The following is a 15698-nucleotide window of genomic DNA, read 5'->3' on the forward strand; positions in this document are numbered from 1 at the left end:
CATGCATGTTGTTAGCAAAGAATATAGAGTCGGAGCAAACCAAATTGATGCTCCTGTCCTGCTCTCTGTGGGATCCTTTCATGTGTCCACTAGAGCAAGACATCCTTTCACCAGTGTCTGCTTTAGTAAGACATTCTTTCACCTGTGTGCCCCAGCAAACATCATTTGAAATAGCTGACTTTTCAAACAAAGCAGACGTTTCCACTTCCGGTTCTACTTAAAACTAGGCCCTGGCATCAGGTAAGGCATTGCAGCAATTATACCCAGTAGTTATTGTACCACAATCCTGGTGGTGTCCTCTCTCATGCCCTTTTCTTCTTGGAGAACTCTGGGAGGTGGGGTGATTGCTCACATTTGGGAGTCTCTGTTATAATAGGTTTAAACATATTAAATGCCAGATCTCTGATTGGTTTGTGGGCCAGTATCCTTGTAGCATAACTGAGTTAAACAATCTTTATTTTCATCATTTGTTCTAAACTGTTCTTTGTAAATGTAAAACAGGAGACTAAATAAAACTTCAATTCATTATTATCTGTGTCAGTTTTTAGCAGAACTATCAATCCATGTTAAGTTTGAGCCTTAGAAATTAATTTTGAATTGAATTAATAGCATACTCTTTTAGTAATAACATAAAACTCTTTGACCCCAAAAACATACTTCATATAGCGACTTAAATAATAGAAAAAACAGTTTCCATTATAGTTTCGTTTAGTCTGAAGCCAGTGTCAGGACAACAGAAGTTTGAAACAGCAGAGTCCTTGGGTGAGAGAGCTTTTCTCTCTATTTGGGCTATAAGAGTCTTGCCAGAAAATAGGCAAACTGAAAAGAGGGGATGGACTTAATCCTGTGATTTTTAGCCTTTTAATGTTGTAATGCTGTTAAAATTTTAAATTAACAATTTTCTTAATTTCTCTTCCATAATATGTGTTAATACCATAATATATCTGATGTAGTGAAATGAAAAAGAGAAACGCAAAAGCTTCCTTTTTGAATAGTAGGCCACCTTGAATCCTTTTGATGTATCTAGTGTCTTGTATTGCTATTTAAGATCCATTGGTTGGACAGTGGAAATTTGTTCATTGACAAACTTGATGAATCATTGATTATATAGGATCAACAAATCAGGGCCAGTATCAGGCTGAGTGGGCCAGTCAAAGCTGAGACAAAGATGGTCAACCAAGGGACCAGTTTAAAAGGGACTCCTATTATCCTTGAGACGGTTCTCTTTGGAATTTCTTGTCATTTAAGCTTTTTCTAAGCTGAGCCATATTTTCTCTGTCTATGAATGATCAGCCTAAACATGGCATTCTCCTAGAGCTACACATAAACCACTTTGCTGATGAAGTAATAAATCTAAGCCTCTTCTATTATATAAAAGTACTTCAGCTAGAGAGGAAAGGGAGTCTTGTAGGGCAATAATAGATTCTTCTATTAGCTCTTATATCATTATCTATTGCAATATATGAGGCTCTGTAATTCTTATGTTGCAGTATTAGTGCTGAAGCCCTTGTGCCAGCTGTTGGAGCTACTCCGATACCAAGCAGGGTAGATAACACCACAGCAGTTAGAGCAACTCTTTCTACCTGTTGAGCTGGGGAGTCTAATTGATTGGGAATGGCTTTCCCTGTATAGTAAGTTATTTGGAGAACTAGCTGTACTATATAAAAATCAGATGATATATTTAGAACTATAGTACAAATGCAAAGAATGAGCCACATCCTGATGCACAACCCCACCAAACATCCTCTGAAGGAAATAGGTACAAATGTTCTGTATTGGCAATAGTTGGAGTGGAGTTGCAGATCCATGAATATTCTGAGTGTTTCTGATTTCCAATACAAATGCCTTGACCTTTTATTGACTGTAAGGTCAGCTTACCACTTTCTAGTATGTAGCCATCCATTTCTCCTATAAATCCTTTTACATTTGGCCTGATTCTCTTTGTCCTCTGTAGTATATTTGGGGATGGCTGGAAGCACTGGGGATGATAAAAATACTAGGATGTAGATGGTGAGTGCTTGGGTATCCTCCCTTGATGCTAGCCTTTTCCCTTGAGCTATATCTGATCTACTTTTTTTTAATTCTAAGGACATTAGATCATGGTCACTTTTATAGGGTGTCATAATGCTTCCAGCAAAGCAAGTATTTCTTCCTTATTTTTGATGTCTTCAGCAGTCAATAACCCTCTCTCTTGATATATGGACCCATATACATGAACCATGGCAAAGGAATATCTGCTGTCAGTATAAATGTTGGCCATAGTTCTTTCTGCCACCTTCAAAGTTTAAGTTAAAGCTGTCAACTCAGGCTTCTATTCTGATGTTTGTAACAGAGAGCAGTTGTTCAAACAACAAAGTCCAAGTCCACTACTACCACCCTTGCTTAACTGGTTGCATTCTCAGGAAGCTGTTCCCATCTTTGAAGTATATGCTGTTCTGTAACTAGGCACGGTATGTCTGTCAATCTTGGCCTGGTGTTCTGGACATGCACCAAAACTTTAGACTAATCATGCAGCACATTTAAGGATGGGCCAGGTAGCAGGGTAGCTGCATTTAGGGAAGACAGTGGGTTATATATTATGTGAAGGGGATTCAGAAGTATAGCCCGAAAGTGCACCAGTCTGGTATTTGACCAGTAATCAGCTGGGTAGATTCCTGAAGATCCTTGATAGCATGTTCGGTGGTGATAACAAGTTCCTGCACCATGGTTATCTTGTTACTGTCCTTGACCTGCAGGACTGCCAGCTATGATCTAGAAGCAGTCTGGCCATCCTTGGGCCACTGGGTCCATCTTTTTAGATAAATAAGCCTGTTTCATGGGCCCAAAGTTTGTGCGAACACTCCTTTTTATTTTTTTATTTTATGTACAGCATTCTGCCTGCATATGTGACTGCAGGCCAGAAGAGGGCACCAGATCTCATTACAGATGGTTGTGAGCCACCATGACCTCTGGAAGAGCAATCAGTGCTCTTAAACGCTGCGCCATCTCTCCAGCCCATGTGAACACTTCTTTTGCTGTCCCCTTTCTCTCATCCATTTTAGTTTGTCTTCTTGTCCCACTGTGGCCTCATATAGACTCCAAAAGTCTTTCTACATATTCTTTGGGGCTCTCATTCTTTCCCTGCATTACCTCACTTAGCTTAGATAAATTTCAGGGCTATTCAGTGGTTTCTTGGAGAGGCCCTCATCAAAATCTGACTACAGACCTAACACTCTCCTTACCATCATCAGTATCATGCTGAGCCATAGGGAAACCTGCATCAAGCCCTTGGATGTGGGCTGGCAGTCCATTTGCTACCAAAACCATTTTCTGGGAAGCTTTCACTAGTCTCTCATTTTCATTCTGTCATGAAGGGGACATGGATCAATTGCTGACGGTCATCTCAGGAGGACTAGTGAATTAGCATGAATCTAAAAGACCTGTAAGAACTGACGGTCTTTCAAGAAATGGGGGTTTTTGCAACTTTCAATTTTAAAGGTCATTACTAGCAAATGGTACACCCCCTTGTACATCTGGGGGTCCTACAAGTTGAATGAGTAAAGTCATAGTAAAGTCAGCCCTCTGGGCAGTATAAACCCGAGTATAATTGGACTCCATGTGGTGTCAGGAGGCTTAGGGGAGTCAGGGGCTGCACTTCTTCTTCCTCTGCACTGGTTGAACAGGGAAAGGCAGGAACAGAGTTATAAGAAGTAGGACTATAATCTTCCTTGTGGGTAGAGGGAGGAGGGAACATGTTTTGGGGGGTCTTAAATCTGACCCTTCAGCAGAGGAAGGAGAGTTAGGAGCAGTACAGCTGATGAAAAAAAGGGTTTCAACCAGGGTGCTTGATCTGGTACTGACATGTGGTAATATATGGCACTTGGTCTGGATGGTCCTTGACCTCATAGACAAAAGCCTTCACCTTGTAGGTTGTGGGGAGATAAAATGTTCCCACCTCAGGCCACCTACTTTATAAGTGGGCCATTCATTCTTGTAAAAGATGGTTAGTTTGCAAGGATGAACAACGAGACGTGAGACTTCCACAGCTTTGTGGAAGTCCTTAAAATGGTTCAGGACTACAGAACTGTGAGATGGTCTCCCTTCCTGTGCATGGAAGACTGTCAGATCCACAGCTATTCAAATATCAGATGAGAACTAACAAAATCTCCCAGATGGGGAATGTGGGAACATCCTCTGTAGCCCCTAGCAAGGTGACAAAATACATGTCTGCTTTGCTCCTCTTGGCCTCCAGATTAATCCCTAAACAAACAGGGAGAGACAAGATGGTAGACAACCAGGAACCTGGACTTTCTGATTTGAAAAGGATGAAACAAAGCTCAACTATTTGGATCAAGAGTCTTCAGCAAGTCCCGGATGATCTTCCAAATCTAAGGGTTCATAATTCACAAAAAATGATACCCCAGACTAAAATAGTATGCAGCAACAAAGAACATTTGTGACAGGCTGGGAGTCAGAACTTTGAAGTTCCTGTGCAGACAGGATAAAGGTTATTTTACTTAATTTCCAACAGTTTACTATGAGATGCTAAACACCAGAGACTGAAACCTTCTGGCCTCAGAGGAACTCAAAACAAGCAGATCAGCTACCTCAGCAAAGTGACTTAGACATGAGGGAGGTAAATATTTTTTTCCCGTTTTTTTCTTTATTAACTTGAGTATTTCTTATTTACATTTCGAATGTTATTCCCTTTCCCGATTTCCGGGCCGACATCCCCCTGGCCCCTCCTCCTCCCCTTCTATATTGGTGTTCCCCTCTCCATCTTCCCCCCATTACCGCGCTCCCCCCAACAATCACGTTCACTGGGGGTTCAGTCTTAGCAGGACCAAGGGCTTCCCCTTCCACTGGTGATCTTACTAGGATATTCATTGCTACCTATGAGGTCAGAGTCCAGGGTCAGTCCATGTATAGTCTTTGGGTAGTGGCTTAGTCCTGGAAGCTCTGGTTGGTTGGCATTGTTGTTCATAAGGGGTCTCGAGCCCCTTCAAGCTCTTCCAGTCCTTTCTCTGATTCCTTCAACAGGGATCCCGTTCTCAGTTCAGTGGTTTGCTGCTGGCATTCACCTATGTATTTGCTGTATTCTGACTGTGTCTCTCAGGAGAGATGTATATCTGGTATCTGTCGTCCTGCACTTCTTTGCTTCATCCATCTTGTCTAATTGGGTGGCTGTATATGTATGGGCCACATGTGGGGCAGGCTCTGAATGGGTGTTCCTTCTGCCTCTGTTTTAATCTTTGCCTCCCTATTCCCTGCCAAGGGTATTCTTGTGCCCCTTTTAAAGAAGGAGTGAAGCATTCGCATTTTGATCATCTGTCTTGAGTTTCATGTGTTCTGTGCATCTAGGGTAATTCAAGCATTTGGGCTAATAGCCACTTATCAATGAGTGCATATCATGTGTGTTTTTCTGTGATTGGGTTACCTCACTCAGGATGATATTTTCCAGTTCCCTGCATTTGCCTATGAATTTCATAAAGTCATTGTTTTTGATAGCTGAGTAATATTCCATTATGTAGATGTACCACGTTTTCTGTATCCATTCATCTGTTGAAGGGCATCTGGGTTCTTTCTAGCTTCTGGATATTATAAATAAGGCTGCTGTGAACATAGCGGAGCATGTGTCTTTGTTATATGTTGGAGCATCTTTTGGGTATATGCCCAAGAGAGGTATAGATGGGTCCTCAGGTAGTTCAATGTTCAATTTTCTGAGGAACCTCGAGACTGATTTCCAGAATGGTTGTACCAGTCTGCAATCCCACCAACAATGGAGGAGTGTTCCTCTTTCTCCACATCCTCACCAGCATTTGCTGTCACCTGAAATCTCAGGGTTGTTTTGATTTGCACTTCCCTTATGACTAAAGATGTTGAACATTTCTTTAGGTGTTTCTCAGCCATTCAGCATTCCTCAGCTGTGAATTCTTTGTTTAGCTCTGAACCCCGTTTTTTAATAGGGTTATTTGTCTCCCTGTGGTCTAACTTCTTGAGTTCTTTCTATATTTTGGATATAAGCCCTCTATCAGTTGTAGGATTGGTAAAGATCTTTTCCCAATCTGTTGGTTGCCATTTTGTCCTAACCATAGTGTTCTTTGCCTTACAGAGGCTTTGCAGTTTTATGAGATCCCATTTGTCAATTCTTGATCTTAGAGCATAAGCCATTGGTGTTTTCTTCAGAATTCTGTCAGAATATCAAAGAATGAACACCAAGAGTACTTTAAGTACTCAATAGTATAGGATAAGAATATAGGAATCCAGATTCTAAGAAGTTAGTATTATCTGGTAAAAAACCAAATAAGATTACCACTACTACCACCACCCCCTCCCAAATGACCTAACAGACTGATTTGGTCATCCATTGAATTTCTTTCTTTTCTTTTTCCTTTTGACATTTCAAGTATATATACATCTCCTGGTTCCTAATCTCACTTTCTATATCTATTTTTAACCTGGTCCAAACTCCCAACTCATATCCACCTTTTTTTTTTTTTTTTTTTTTGGACCCACCGAGGTTATCCAGGGCTGTCTTTGACATCATGACCTTCATGCTATATGTTGGAGCCTGGTTGGCATAGTAGAATATTCACAACTAAAAATAATGATACACATTCTCTCAAAATATGTGTATAGCCAACAGTATAGACACAAAATGTAGGACTCCATGAGCATGTCCTTTTCTAGACTGTTGCTAAGGACAGTGTAGAGTGAGGCCAGAGAAAGTAAGTACAATTGCTAGGGATGACTCGAGTAAAATAGCTGTATGGAGTCAGGAAGATGGCATGTCAAGGCCTTTCCCTCTCTATCCCTATTTCTTCCCCCTTACTCTTCCCCAGTGTTCCCAGAGCTACACAGGTGGGATGGTATAACTTACTTATTCAGTGAATGTGCCATACATATTCTTATTTTCTGTATCTTGGACAGCCATGAGTCTGCACGCACCATGCATTTTTTTTAAACAAATTATCTGTTTTATCTAAAAGCACCTTTAAAACAACTTCTGAATGACAAAATTGTGTGAGAGTTACTAATCATTTCATGGTGCTGTCAGGATCGTGGAGGATGGATTCTGCTTTAGGCTATTAACAGTGGGGGTGACCACCAACTTACTATTTCCTTACAGAATCTAGAATTTCTGAATTGTCTTCCCAAAAGTCACCGTTGCCAATCAAGTAATTTAATATTTGGCTCTTAATAGTGGAAATCTGTGAGGGAAGGATAAAGAAAGCTTTTTAGTGTCACTTTACTAAATTCAAAATTACATTTTGACCTAAATAATTATCTGGCTTCCCAGTAATTCTCTGTACACTGCTATTTGCTGGAACATGTTTTAGAAGATATTATATTAATGTAGAACATACAGTGGGAATTTCAGCTGTAACAAGCCTGCTTACATTGAGCACTTTAAAAAAAGGCTTTTCATGGTAGAATTTACATTTGATGATTATGAAGTGTCCTTCACTGTTTTGATTAATGTTGGTTGAAAGTCTATTTCATTCAATATTAGAATGGCTACTTTAGCTTGCTTCTTAGGTCCATTTGCTAGAAAACAGGATTGTGGGCCCCCAACAAGGATAGGAACTCTACAGGAAGGCCAACAAAGTTAATGAAACTGGGCCCTTGGGGCTCTCAGGGTCTGAACCAACCAAAGAACATGTACAGGCTACACCTAGGCCTCCCTGCACATATGTAGCAGATGTGCAGCTCGGTCTTCATGTATGTCATGAACAACTGTAGCCAGAGAGGGGGTAGCTATCCCAAAAGCTCTTGTTTGTATATGGGATATGTTCTTCTAGCTGGGCTGCCTTGCCTACCCTCAACAGGAAAGGAAGTGCCTAGTTTCCCAGATATTTGAAGTGCCAGGGTACAGGGATATCCATTGTTCTCCCACCTGCTCAGAGAAGTAGAAGAAAATTCCCAAAATTGAAGAAAGAATTGTGGGAGTATGTGAACAAGACAGGGCAATGAGCAGGATGTAAACTGAGTAAGTTAAAAAAATTAAATTAAAAATTTTTTCAATGAGGCACTTGTTTCTCCTCCACTGTCTTCAAACCTAATCTCTTATATTCTATAAAATTTCTTTTATATTTAGTGAGTTTTTCCTTTCTTATTTACCTTTAGGTTGAGCTTTCTTTCTCTCTTGTAACTAGGTTTTCATAAGCTCATTGTCATCAATTCCTTGAGTCATTTGCTCATGTTTTCTTGACCACCAATCATTTTGTTCATGTCCTCTTTGAGTTCATGCATATGCTTGGTACCTCTTTATATACTTCAGTCTTTCTTTCGTTCCGTGTCTTTGGAATAATTTGCATTGTATTGCTTATGGGAAACCACTGTGGAATGTGTGATTTTAGGCAAGGCTATTTTGTCTTAATTTTTAATACTGTATTGTGGGAATGAGAACTGAACATCAAAATTAGGGTGCTTATTTTCTTTTGCTATGTATATTTTATCCAAGAGGCTAGAATTCCAAGATAACAAGTAGGTAGGTTAACCTTTATTTGAAGTGTTCATAAGGTGAGTACCCAGGTTCCAGGGTATAGCATTCTATTAGATATGGTTCTGTTCTAGGCTGGCAGCAAGCATGAGAAGTGGAGGAAAGGTTCCCCAGGGTAAATATAGGACAGCCTGACACTTGAGGCTGTGTGGAAGACAGCTGGAGACAGAGTGAGTTGCACAGATCTAAGTGGGGCAGAAAAAGAGGTAGAGGCTGGCTGGACTTGAGTAATAAGTAGAATAGGGATTAGAGGAACCAAGTAACCAGAACTGCCAGTGATGAGTGGGTCCAGACGATGCACAGAGGACCTAAAAGCAGAAAGGATGAGAAGGAAAAACCTTCATTTCCAGAGGACTTGGGGCACAAATTGTTCCATAACAAGGGCATATGTCAAAGGCATGGATTTTGCAATGACATGAAAATTCCCCTTACCAACAAGAACGTCATGTAGTGTCCTAGGAAAGTTACCAATGAGCAGCGCAGTGAGTGGCAGGAGCTGAAGCGTGGTAGGCCTAGAATCTCCCAAGTCAGAGAAAGTGGGGCTTGGAAATGGCCAAGAACAAAACTGTTTTAAACTGTCTTGTTGCGAAATTTCTGATCAAATACACTGGACTAATTTTGATTGCATTCATAAAATTTGTAGTTTCCAGGATATTTACATAAGAATAATCGGATCAAGGACTTGTATTATCTGTCCTTTGCAAACTCAGTACTATTTGCTATTGTGGCAATTACAAAGAATTTACATTCATTCATGCTTTCGTCTCTTGCAGATTTCAAGATCTCTGAGAAAGAACTCATAGGATGAAACTTAAGTTTAAAGGATGAAAAACAACTTTGTTTCCTTTGCCAGTTGAAGCAATGCTGCAAAAGGTGAAAACCAAGGCTGGAGTTATTAAATGCCTAAACTACATTTGTCTGAACTCTGTAGATTTTCTGTTACACAAGGCATTATCACGTAATTGCTTTTGATCTTTTGGGTGGCTTTTTTTTTTTTTTTTTGAGCAATCATAGCTTAGTCAATATTGCAGAATTAGAATGAACATTTTGTTAATATTTTAGGGTAACAGTTACACAATAAAGGGAAGCAGGAACAGTTTTGGGAAATGAACCAGGTAGTCTTCTTTTTAGATTACAGTTCCAACTCAACTGTTTACTTTAGGTCTTGGTCAAGACATCCCGTGGTTTACAATCTTTTTTTTTTTTTTTTAGCTTATTCATTTAACATCACTGCCCCCTTCCCAGTCACCCCTTTCTACAATCTTTCCCCAATTTCCTTCTCTCCCCTTCTCTCAGTGGATGGGGGCTATCATGGGCATCCTCTCCACCCAAATAATTCTAGTCTCTGCCAGGCTAAGCACCTCCTCTCCCATTGAGGCCAGACAGAGCAGGCCAGCTAGTAGAACATATCCCAAGTACAGGCAACAGCTTTTGGGACAGCCAATTATTTATTTGAGATCAACATGAAGACCAAGCTGCACATCTCCTATATATAAGCAGTGAGGCCTAGTTTGGCCTGTATATTTTCTGTGTGGTTCAGACACTGAGATCCCCAAGGGTCCAGATTAGTTGACTCTGTTAGTCTTCCCATAAAGTTCTTATCCCTTTCAGGAGCCACAATCCTTCCTCCTGTTCTTGCATAAGAGTCCCCAAACTCCATCCACTGTTTGGCTATGTGTCTGTATATGTCTTAGTGGGCCATCTCAGAGGATAATGTACTCCTGTATCCAAGCATGACAAAGTACTATTAATAGTGTTAGAGATGGGTGCTTGCCGATGGGACAAGTCTCAAGTTGTGCCAGTTACTAGTTGGCCATTCCCTCAGATTCTGTTCTATTCCCTATACCTGCACTACTGGTAGACAGGATAAATCCTGGGTTGAAAATTTTGTGGGTGGGTTGGGGTCTCTATTGCTCCACTGGTGTTTCTGTCTTCCTACAGGTTGTGGTCTCATCAGGTTCCATATGCTCAATGCTGTTAACCCCATTGACACCTGGACACATCCTTTATCCCAGGTCTCTATCTCATCCTGGAGATGTCCCCTAACTCCTTACTCACATCAGATGCAGATTTACATTCATTTTTTTATATTCATTTTTATGGTCATCTATCCATCTCTCCTGTTCTGCCCCACACCTAATCTTGAACCCTCCATTCCTCTCTACATTCCTCCCTCCATCTGCCTCTTATGACTATTTTACTACCCCTTTTAAGTGAGAAGCTTATTCAAGCGTCCTCCCTTGGGCCTTCCTTCTTGTTCAGCTTATTTTGGTCTGTGGAGTGTAACATGGTGACTGTATTTCAAGGATAATACCCACTTACAAGTGAGTGCATACCATGCATATCCTTGACTGGGTTACCTCATTCAGGATATTCTCAAGTTCCATGCATTTGCCTGTAAAATTCTTATCTTTTCATTATATACAAGTTGAAAAACATACAATTTAGGATTCAGAATAAGGATCCCAAGGTTATCAAGCAGTGAATACCAGATCCATTGAATATGTGAAATTTCAATCACCAGACACAGTCTAGCTGGTTGCAATTTCAAGATGTTTATGGGCCAGTCCAGACACCTGTCAACTGCCTGGTGTGAGAGTTTCAACATCCCTCATGAAGCAACTGATAGAAATTATTTATGATCATTTGAAAGGTGGGGTCTCTCTGTACTCAAGATTCTACTAAAAATGAGCTCATGTTTCAACGCTCAAAACAGGAAGCAACAAAATTTCTGATTTCTCATGAGTTAAATGACTTCCTTATTATTTTAAAATAAGCAAAAATTAGGAAATTATATGGATTTGTTCACTATTAAACCACTCTACCATTTTTTGGTAAGTCTTTCTGAATTTAGTATTAATATTAAAATATAATGCTTTGGCTGGGAGGGAAGACTTTTCTTCTTGTTTTCTCAGTTCTTAAAAATGAATTTCCAGGAAACAGTTGGGATTTCTAAACTGTGTACCTCATCCACTGTTCATAGGTTAGGTTCATAATCTCATGGTATTTGTAAGAATGTACTCACACATAAAATTAAAATGAAGAAAATAGCTTTGTAAAGTCATGTACTGAGTTTTTTTTCACAAGTATGCTGCGATATGTACTTATTAGCATTCTGTAAATTATTTAACAAAAACAACACATCTAATTCATTTCATGTAGTATATAAAGTGGAGTATTAAGGTACAGTAAGGAGGATACCATAATGGTCTGTAGTATTTGCTCATGGGAAGCACTGTTCTGAAGGTATTGGATTTGGGTTGAATCAAGACCTATGAGTTAAGAGCCTCATAGGGACACAACCCAGAGGGTGATGCCTATCACTGATGAATATGAAGATTTTCATTTGGTAGTTCTACCTTATTTGAATTCAAAGAAGTGAACAGGTTTATTTTTCAGGCTCCCAAAGACTCTACATTCTGTCAGTGTGGAGCCACTGTAACATTACCTAGTACACATTGGCAGTAAGCCTGGAGCACTGAACACAATCTTCCATATTTTAGTTAACACAAATGCATTCTCTCTGGTACAGTAGTTTCAACTTTCCTAATGCTACAGCACTGTCAAACAACTCAATGTATTCTTATGCAGGCAGACACATGGAGACAAAGAAATTGTATCTCAGTCCTAAGACCATTGAAAATATGTGTTTTCCTATTTTCTTAACCAATCTCCATAAGAAGGTCATCCTACACACAAAGGGGTTACCAACCCAAGGATGAAAAAACACTGCTCTAGCATTAATGTTCTGTTACAAGTTGGCAGAAAATCTTAGTGGATTCGGCTACGTTTTATGAGAGACATTTTCTAGGGAAATGCAACATATATACTCATCTACCCGCCCCAAGTGGAGACTGAAAACAAACAAGTCCAACTTGTTGAATCAGTGAGATTTATTGGAGGTACACACAGGAGTATAGACAAGGAGTTAGTGGTCAAAGCCAAAGAATTCAAACATAGTTTCTATTCTAAAACTTGAAACTAGCATATAATACAGATTATGAATACTGGACATTTGGAGGAAACTGCATATCTGTAGGCACATCTACAGATAAAGAACATCCTATCTTGGTGGCTTAGTTTGCCATATCCTCTTATACAAAGTATAATTTGAGTTTTTTTCATTTGGATTAGACATACAGAATGCTATAGGTGTCATTAGTTTGAGAAGAGTATTGCTAATCTTACTCAGTAGGTAATTCCCTTTACAATGGATATTTCAGTCTCCAAGGAATTGTTACAGAATATCATCACATTTTTCTGGCTTCCCCACTAGGTTTTCATTATGAACTATTTGAAGGGTGAACAACTAAAAGTTTTAAAGAAAATTTTCTTTTATTGTCACAATTTCAGAGGTACTCTTAGGGTAAATGCTTGATAGTTTCTGAGAGTTGAACATTTACATTAAATTTTCCATGAGTCTCTCATGTTCACAACAATTCTCTAGTGGAGAGCCTGAAGTAACACAAAAACACTGCTTGCATGAAGCACATGCCACACTTTTCCTAGTGGAAACTTTTTCCCACCATGAATTATAAGATATTTTCTTAGACCTGATATTCTGGAAAAGAGCATCATGCATTCTATCTGTATGCTTTCTCTCCTCTATGTGTTCTCTGATGTATCTAAGAGATAAGTCAACAGTGAAGGATTTGCACATTTACTACATTTGTAAGGTCTTCTCCTGTATGTACTCTCTGAAGAGGTCTAAAATGATCCTTTTTCACAAGGATTTGTCTCATTCACCTCACTTGTTATGTTTCTCTACTGCATGCATTCTCTGATGAGTGCTAATATTACATTTCTCGGTGAAGAATTTATCACATTCATCATATTTATACAGTTTCTCTGCTGCATGTGTCCTCTGATGAATACTAAGACTGCATTTTTGGGTAAAGCATTTGTCACATTCACTACAGTTGTATAATTTACCTCCTATATGAATTCGCTGATGAATTCGCAGTTCACTTTTTAGGGTAAAGCATTTATCACATTCACTACACTTAAAAGGTTTCTCTCCTGTATGAATTCTCTGATGTCTTCTAAGATCGCCTTTCTGGGTGAAGCATTTGTCACATTCGCTACATTTGTAAGGTTTCTCTCCTGTATGAATTCTCTGATGTCTTCTAAGAATGTCTTTCTGGGTGAAACATTTGTCACATTCAATACATTTGTAAGGTTTCTCTCCTGTATGAATTCTCTGATGTCTTCTAAGGTTGCCTTTCTGTGTAAAAGATTTGATACATTCATTACATTTGTAAGGTTTCCCCCCTGTATGAATTCGCTGATGAATTCCAAGGTCACTTTTGACAGTAAAACATTTTTCACATTCATTACATTTGTAAGGTTTCTCTCCTGTATGAATTCTATGATGAATAATAAGATCTCCTTTGCGTGTAAAGCATTTGGCACATTCAGTACATTTGTAAGGTTTCTCTCCTGTATGAATTCTCTGATGAATTCTAAGATTACGTTTCCGGTTAAAAGATTTGATACATTCACAACATTTGTAAGGTTTCCCTCCTGTATGAATTCTTTGATGACTTCTAAGACCACCTTTGTGGGTAAAGCATTTACTACATTCACTACATTTGTAAGGTTTCTCTCCTGTATGAATTCTCTCATGAATAATAACATCTCCTTTGCGGATAAAGCATTTGTCACATTTACTACATTTGTAAGGTTTCTCTCCTGTATGAATTCTCTGATGACTCCAAAGATCTCCTTTGCGGGTGAAGCATTTGTCACATTTACTGCATTTGTAAGGTTTATTTCCACTATTGGTTTGTTTAAGCTTGAGTTCATGTTTAGTGTCAAAAACTTTATCAAACTCTGTGTTGTGTTCTTTTTGTCCTATGTGGATTCCTTGGTAAAGACTAATGATAGAGCACAAATTTAAACAGTTTACACAATTTTTACATCTACAAGGTTCCTTGGTGTTTACAGAATCAGGTCTGTTTATATACGATGATTCAAGAGATATATCTCTGTGACTGGTTTTATGAGATATACTTTGGATGGATTCAGGAATGGGGTTTCCAAGTTCGTGACATTTATAAGACTGAATATTCACATGCTTATGGACAATACATTGCGTATCTTCATCCAAGATGTTCTCATATTTATGAGATAAGTGATGACTCTCTGAAAGAAAGTACAATTAGAGATGAACAGTATCAGTAGAGGAGTAAGAGAATGTCTTGTGTTTACTGAAGTCTTCTAAGGTAAATTAGCCATTCTCAAGGATAGGGATCTCAAGAGAGGTCTTCCTTGTTTTACAATCATTACATGGATGCTTAGATGAACTGCAAATCTCTTCTATATCAAATGACTAGAAATATAAAAGCCTCCTACATCTTATTTAACACAGTATTTGCAGAAGGTAGGGTTAATTGGTGATACAGCAAACTAAAAAACTTTGAGAAAAAACTCACTAAAGGATCATATAAACAAAATTTCTCTATTTTCTTCTTTAGGTGTTGTGACACAGTGACACAGTATAGCTTTGTCAGCTAGGAATTCATTATGTAATCCATATTGGCATGAAACTCATGATATAAAAACCATGTTGTGCATCTTCTCCCACTGAGGCCAGACCATGCAGTCCTCTGCTGTATTTGTGTCAGGTGCCTTGGAGCAGCTCGTGTATGTTGTCTGGTTGGTGGCTCAGTGTCTGAGAGAAGATGCAACTAATCCTCAAGAGATGTGAGGCCCCAGGGAGTGAGAAGGGCTGGGGCAAAGGAGGGGATATCCTATTCCAGACAGTGGAGAGGAGGAATGAGATGAGGAACTATGGGAGGGTGGACCAAGGGAGGAGTAATGACTGGACTTGAAAAAAGAAAAGATAATAATAATAAAAAAAAAACAAACAAACCCAAAAAGAAACCATGTTGTACCGGTATTAAACATAGAGACCACAGGTCAATCAAAAAGTAAATAAATAAGCAACAACAAAATTCTCACAACCACCAGATCTTTCTCTATTTAAAATATTCTGCGTTTTATAAATTCATAACTAAATGAATACCTAAATACATTAATAAAAATAAGATATTCAATTAATATGTGTCTGGCAATATATATATATATATATATATTTGCTCTCAATATTAAATTCTTTTCAGTTGGCAAGTTTTGATTAAAAAGCAGATACATGGTTTGGAGAGATTAATAGAGAAATATAAAGGAAAGAAAATGAAAATGTTTTGTCGCTAAC

General features: G+C 38.9%; 2 protein-coding genes across 2 annotated transcripts in view; one reads left to right on the forward strand and one right to left on the reverse strand.

Moving 5' to 3' along the window:
• LOC116892801 (zinc finger protein 54-like) overlaps nt 1-9461 on the forward strand; it is a 35256-nt gene extending 25795 nt beyond the window's left edge. Inside the window, exon 6 of the mRNA XM_032894674.1 lies at nt 9256-9461. Within this exon, the coding sequence (XP_032750565.1) occupies nt 9256-9290 (35 nt within the window). The 3' untranslated portion in view covers nt 9291-9461. The remainder of the gene's footprint in view (nt 1-9255) is intronic.
• A 2895-nt stretch (nt 9462-12356) lies between these two features.
• The window catches only part of LOC116892795 (zinc finger protein 501-like), a 35331-nt gene continuing 31989 nt past the window's right edge, over nt 12357-15698 (reverse strand). Inside the window, exon 4 of the mRNA XM_032894668.1 lies at nt 12357-14626. Coding sequence (XP_032750559.1) covers nt 13230-14626 — 1397 coding nt within the window. The 3' untranslated portion in view covers nt 12357-13229. The remainder of the gene's footprint in view (nt 14627-15698) is intronic.

The sequence above is a fragment of the Rattus rattus genome, chromosome 2, assembly GCF_011064425.1.
Source record: "Rattus rattus isolate New Zealand chromosome 2, Rrattus_CSIRO_v1, whole genome shotgun sequence".
In the NCBI taxonomy this organism is placed as follows: Eukaryota; Metazoa; Chordata; class Mammalia; order Rodentia; family Muridae; genus Rattus; species Rattus rattus.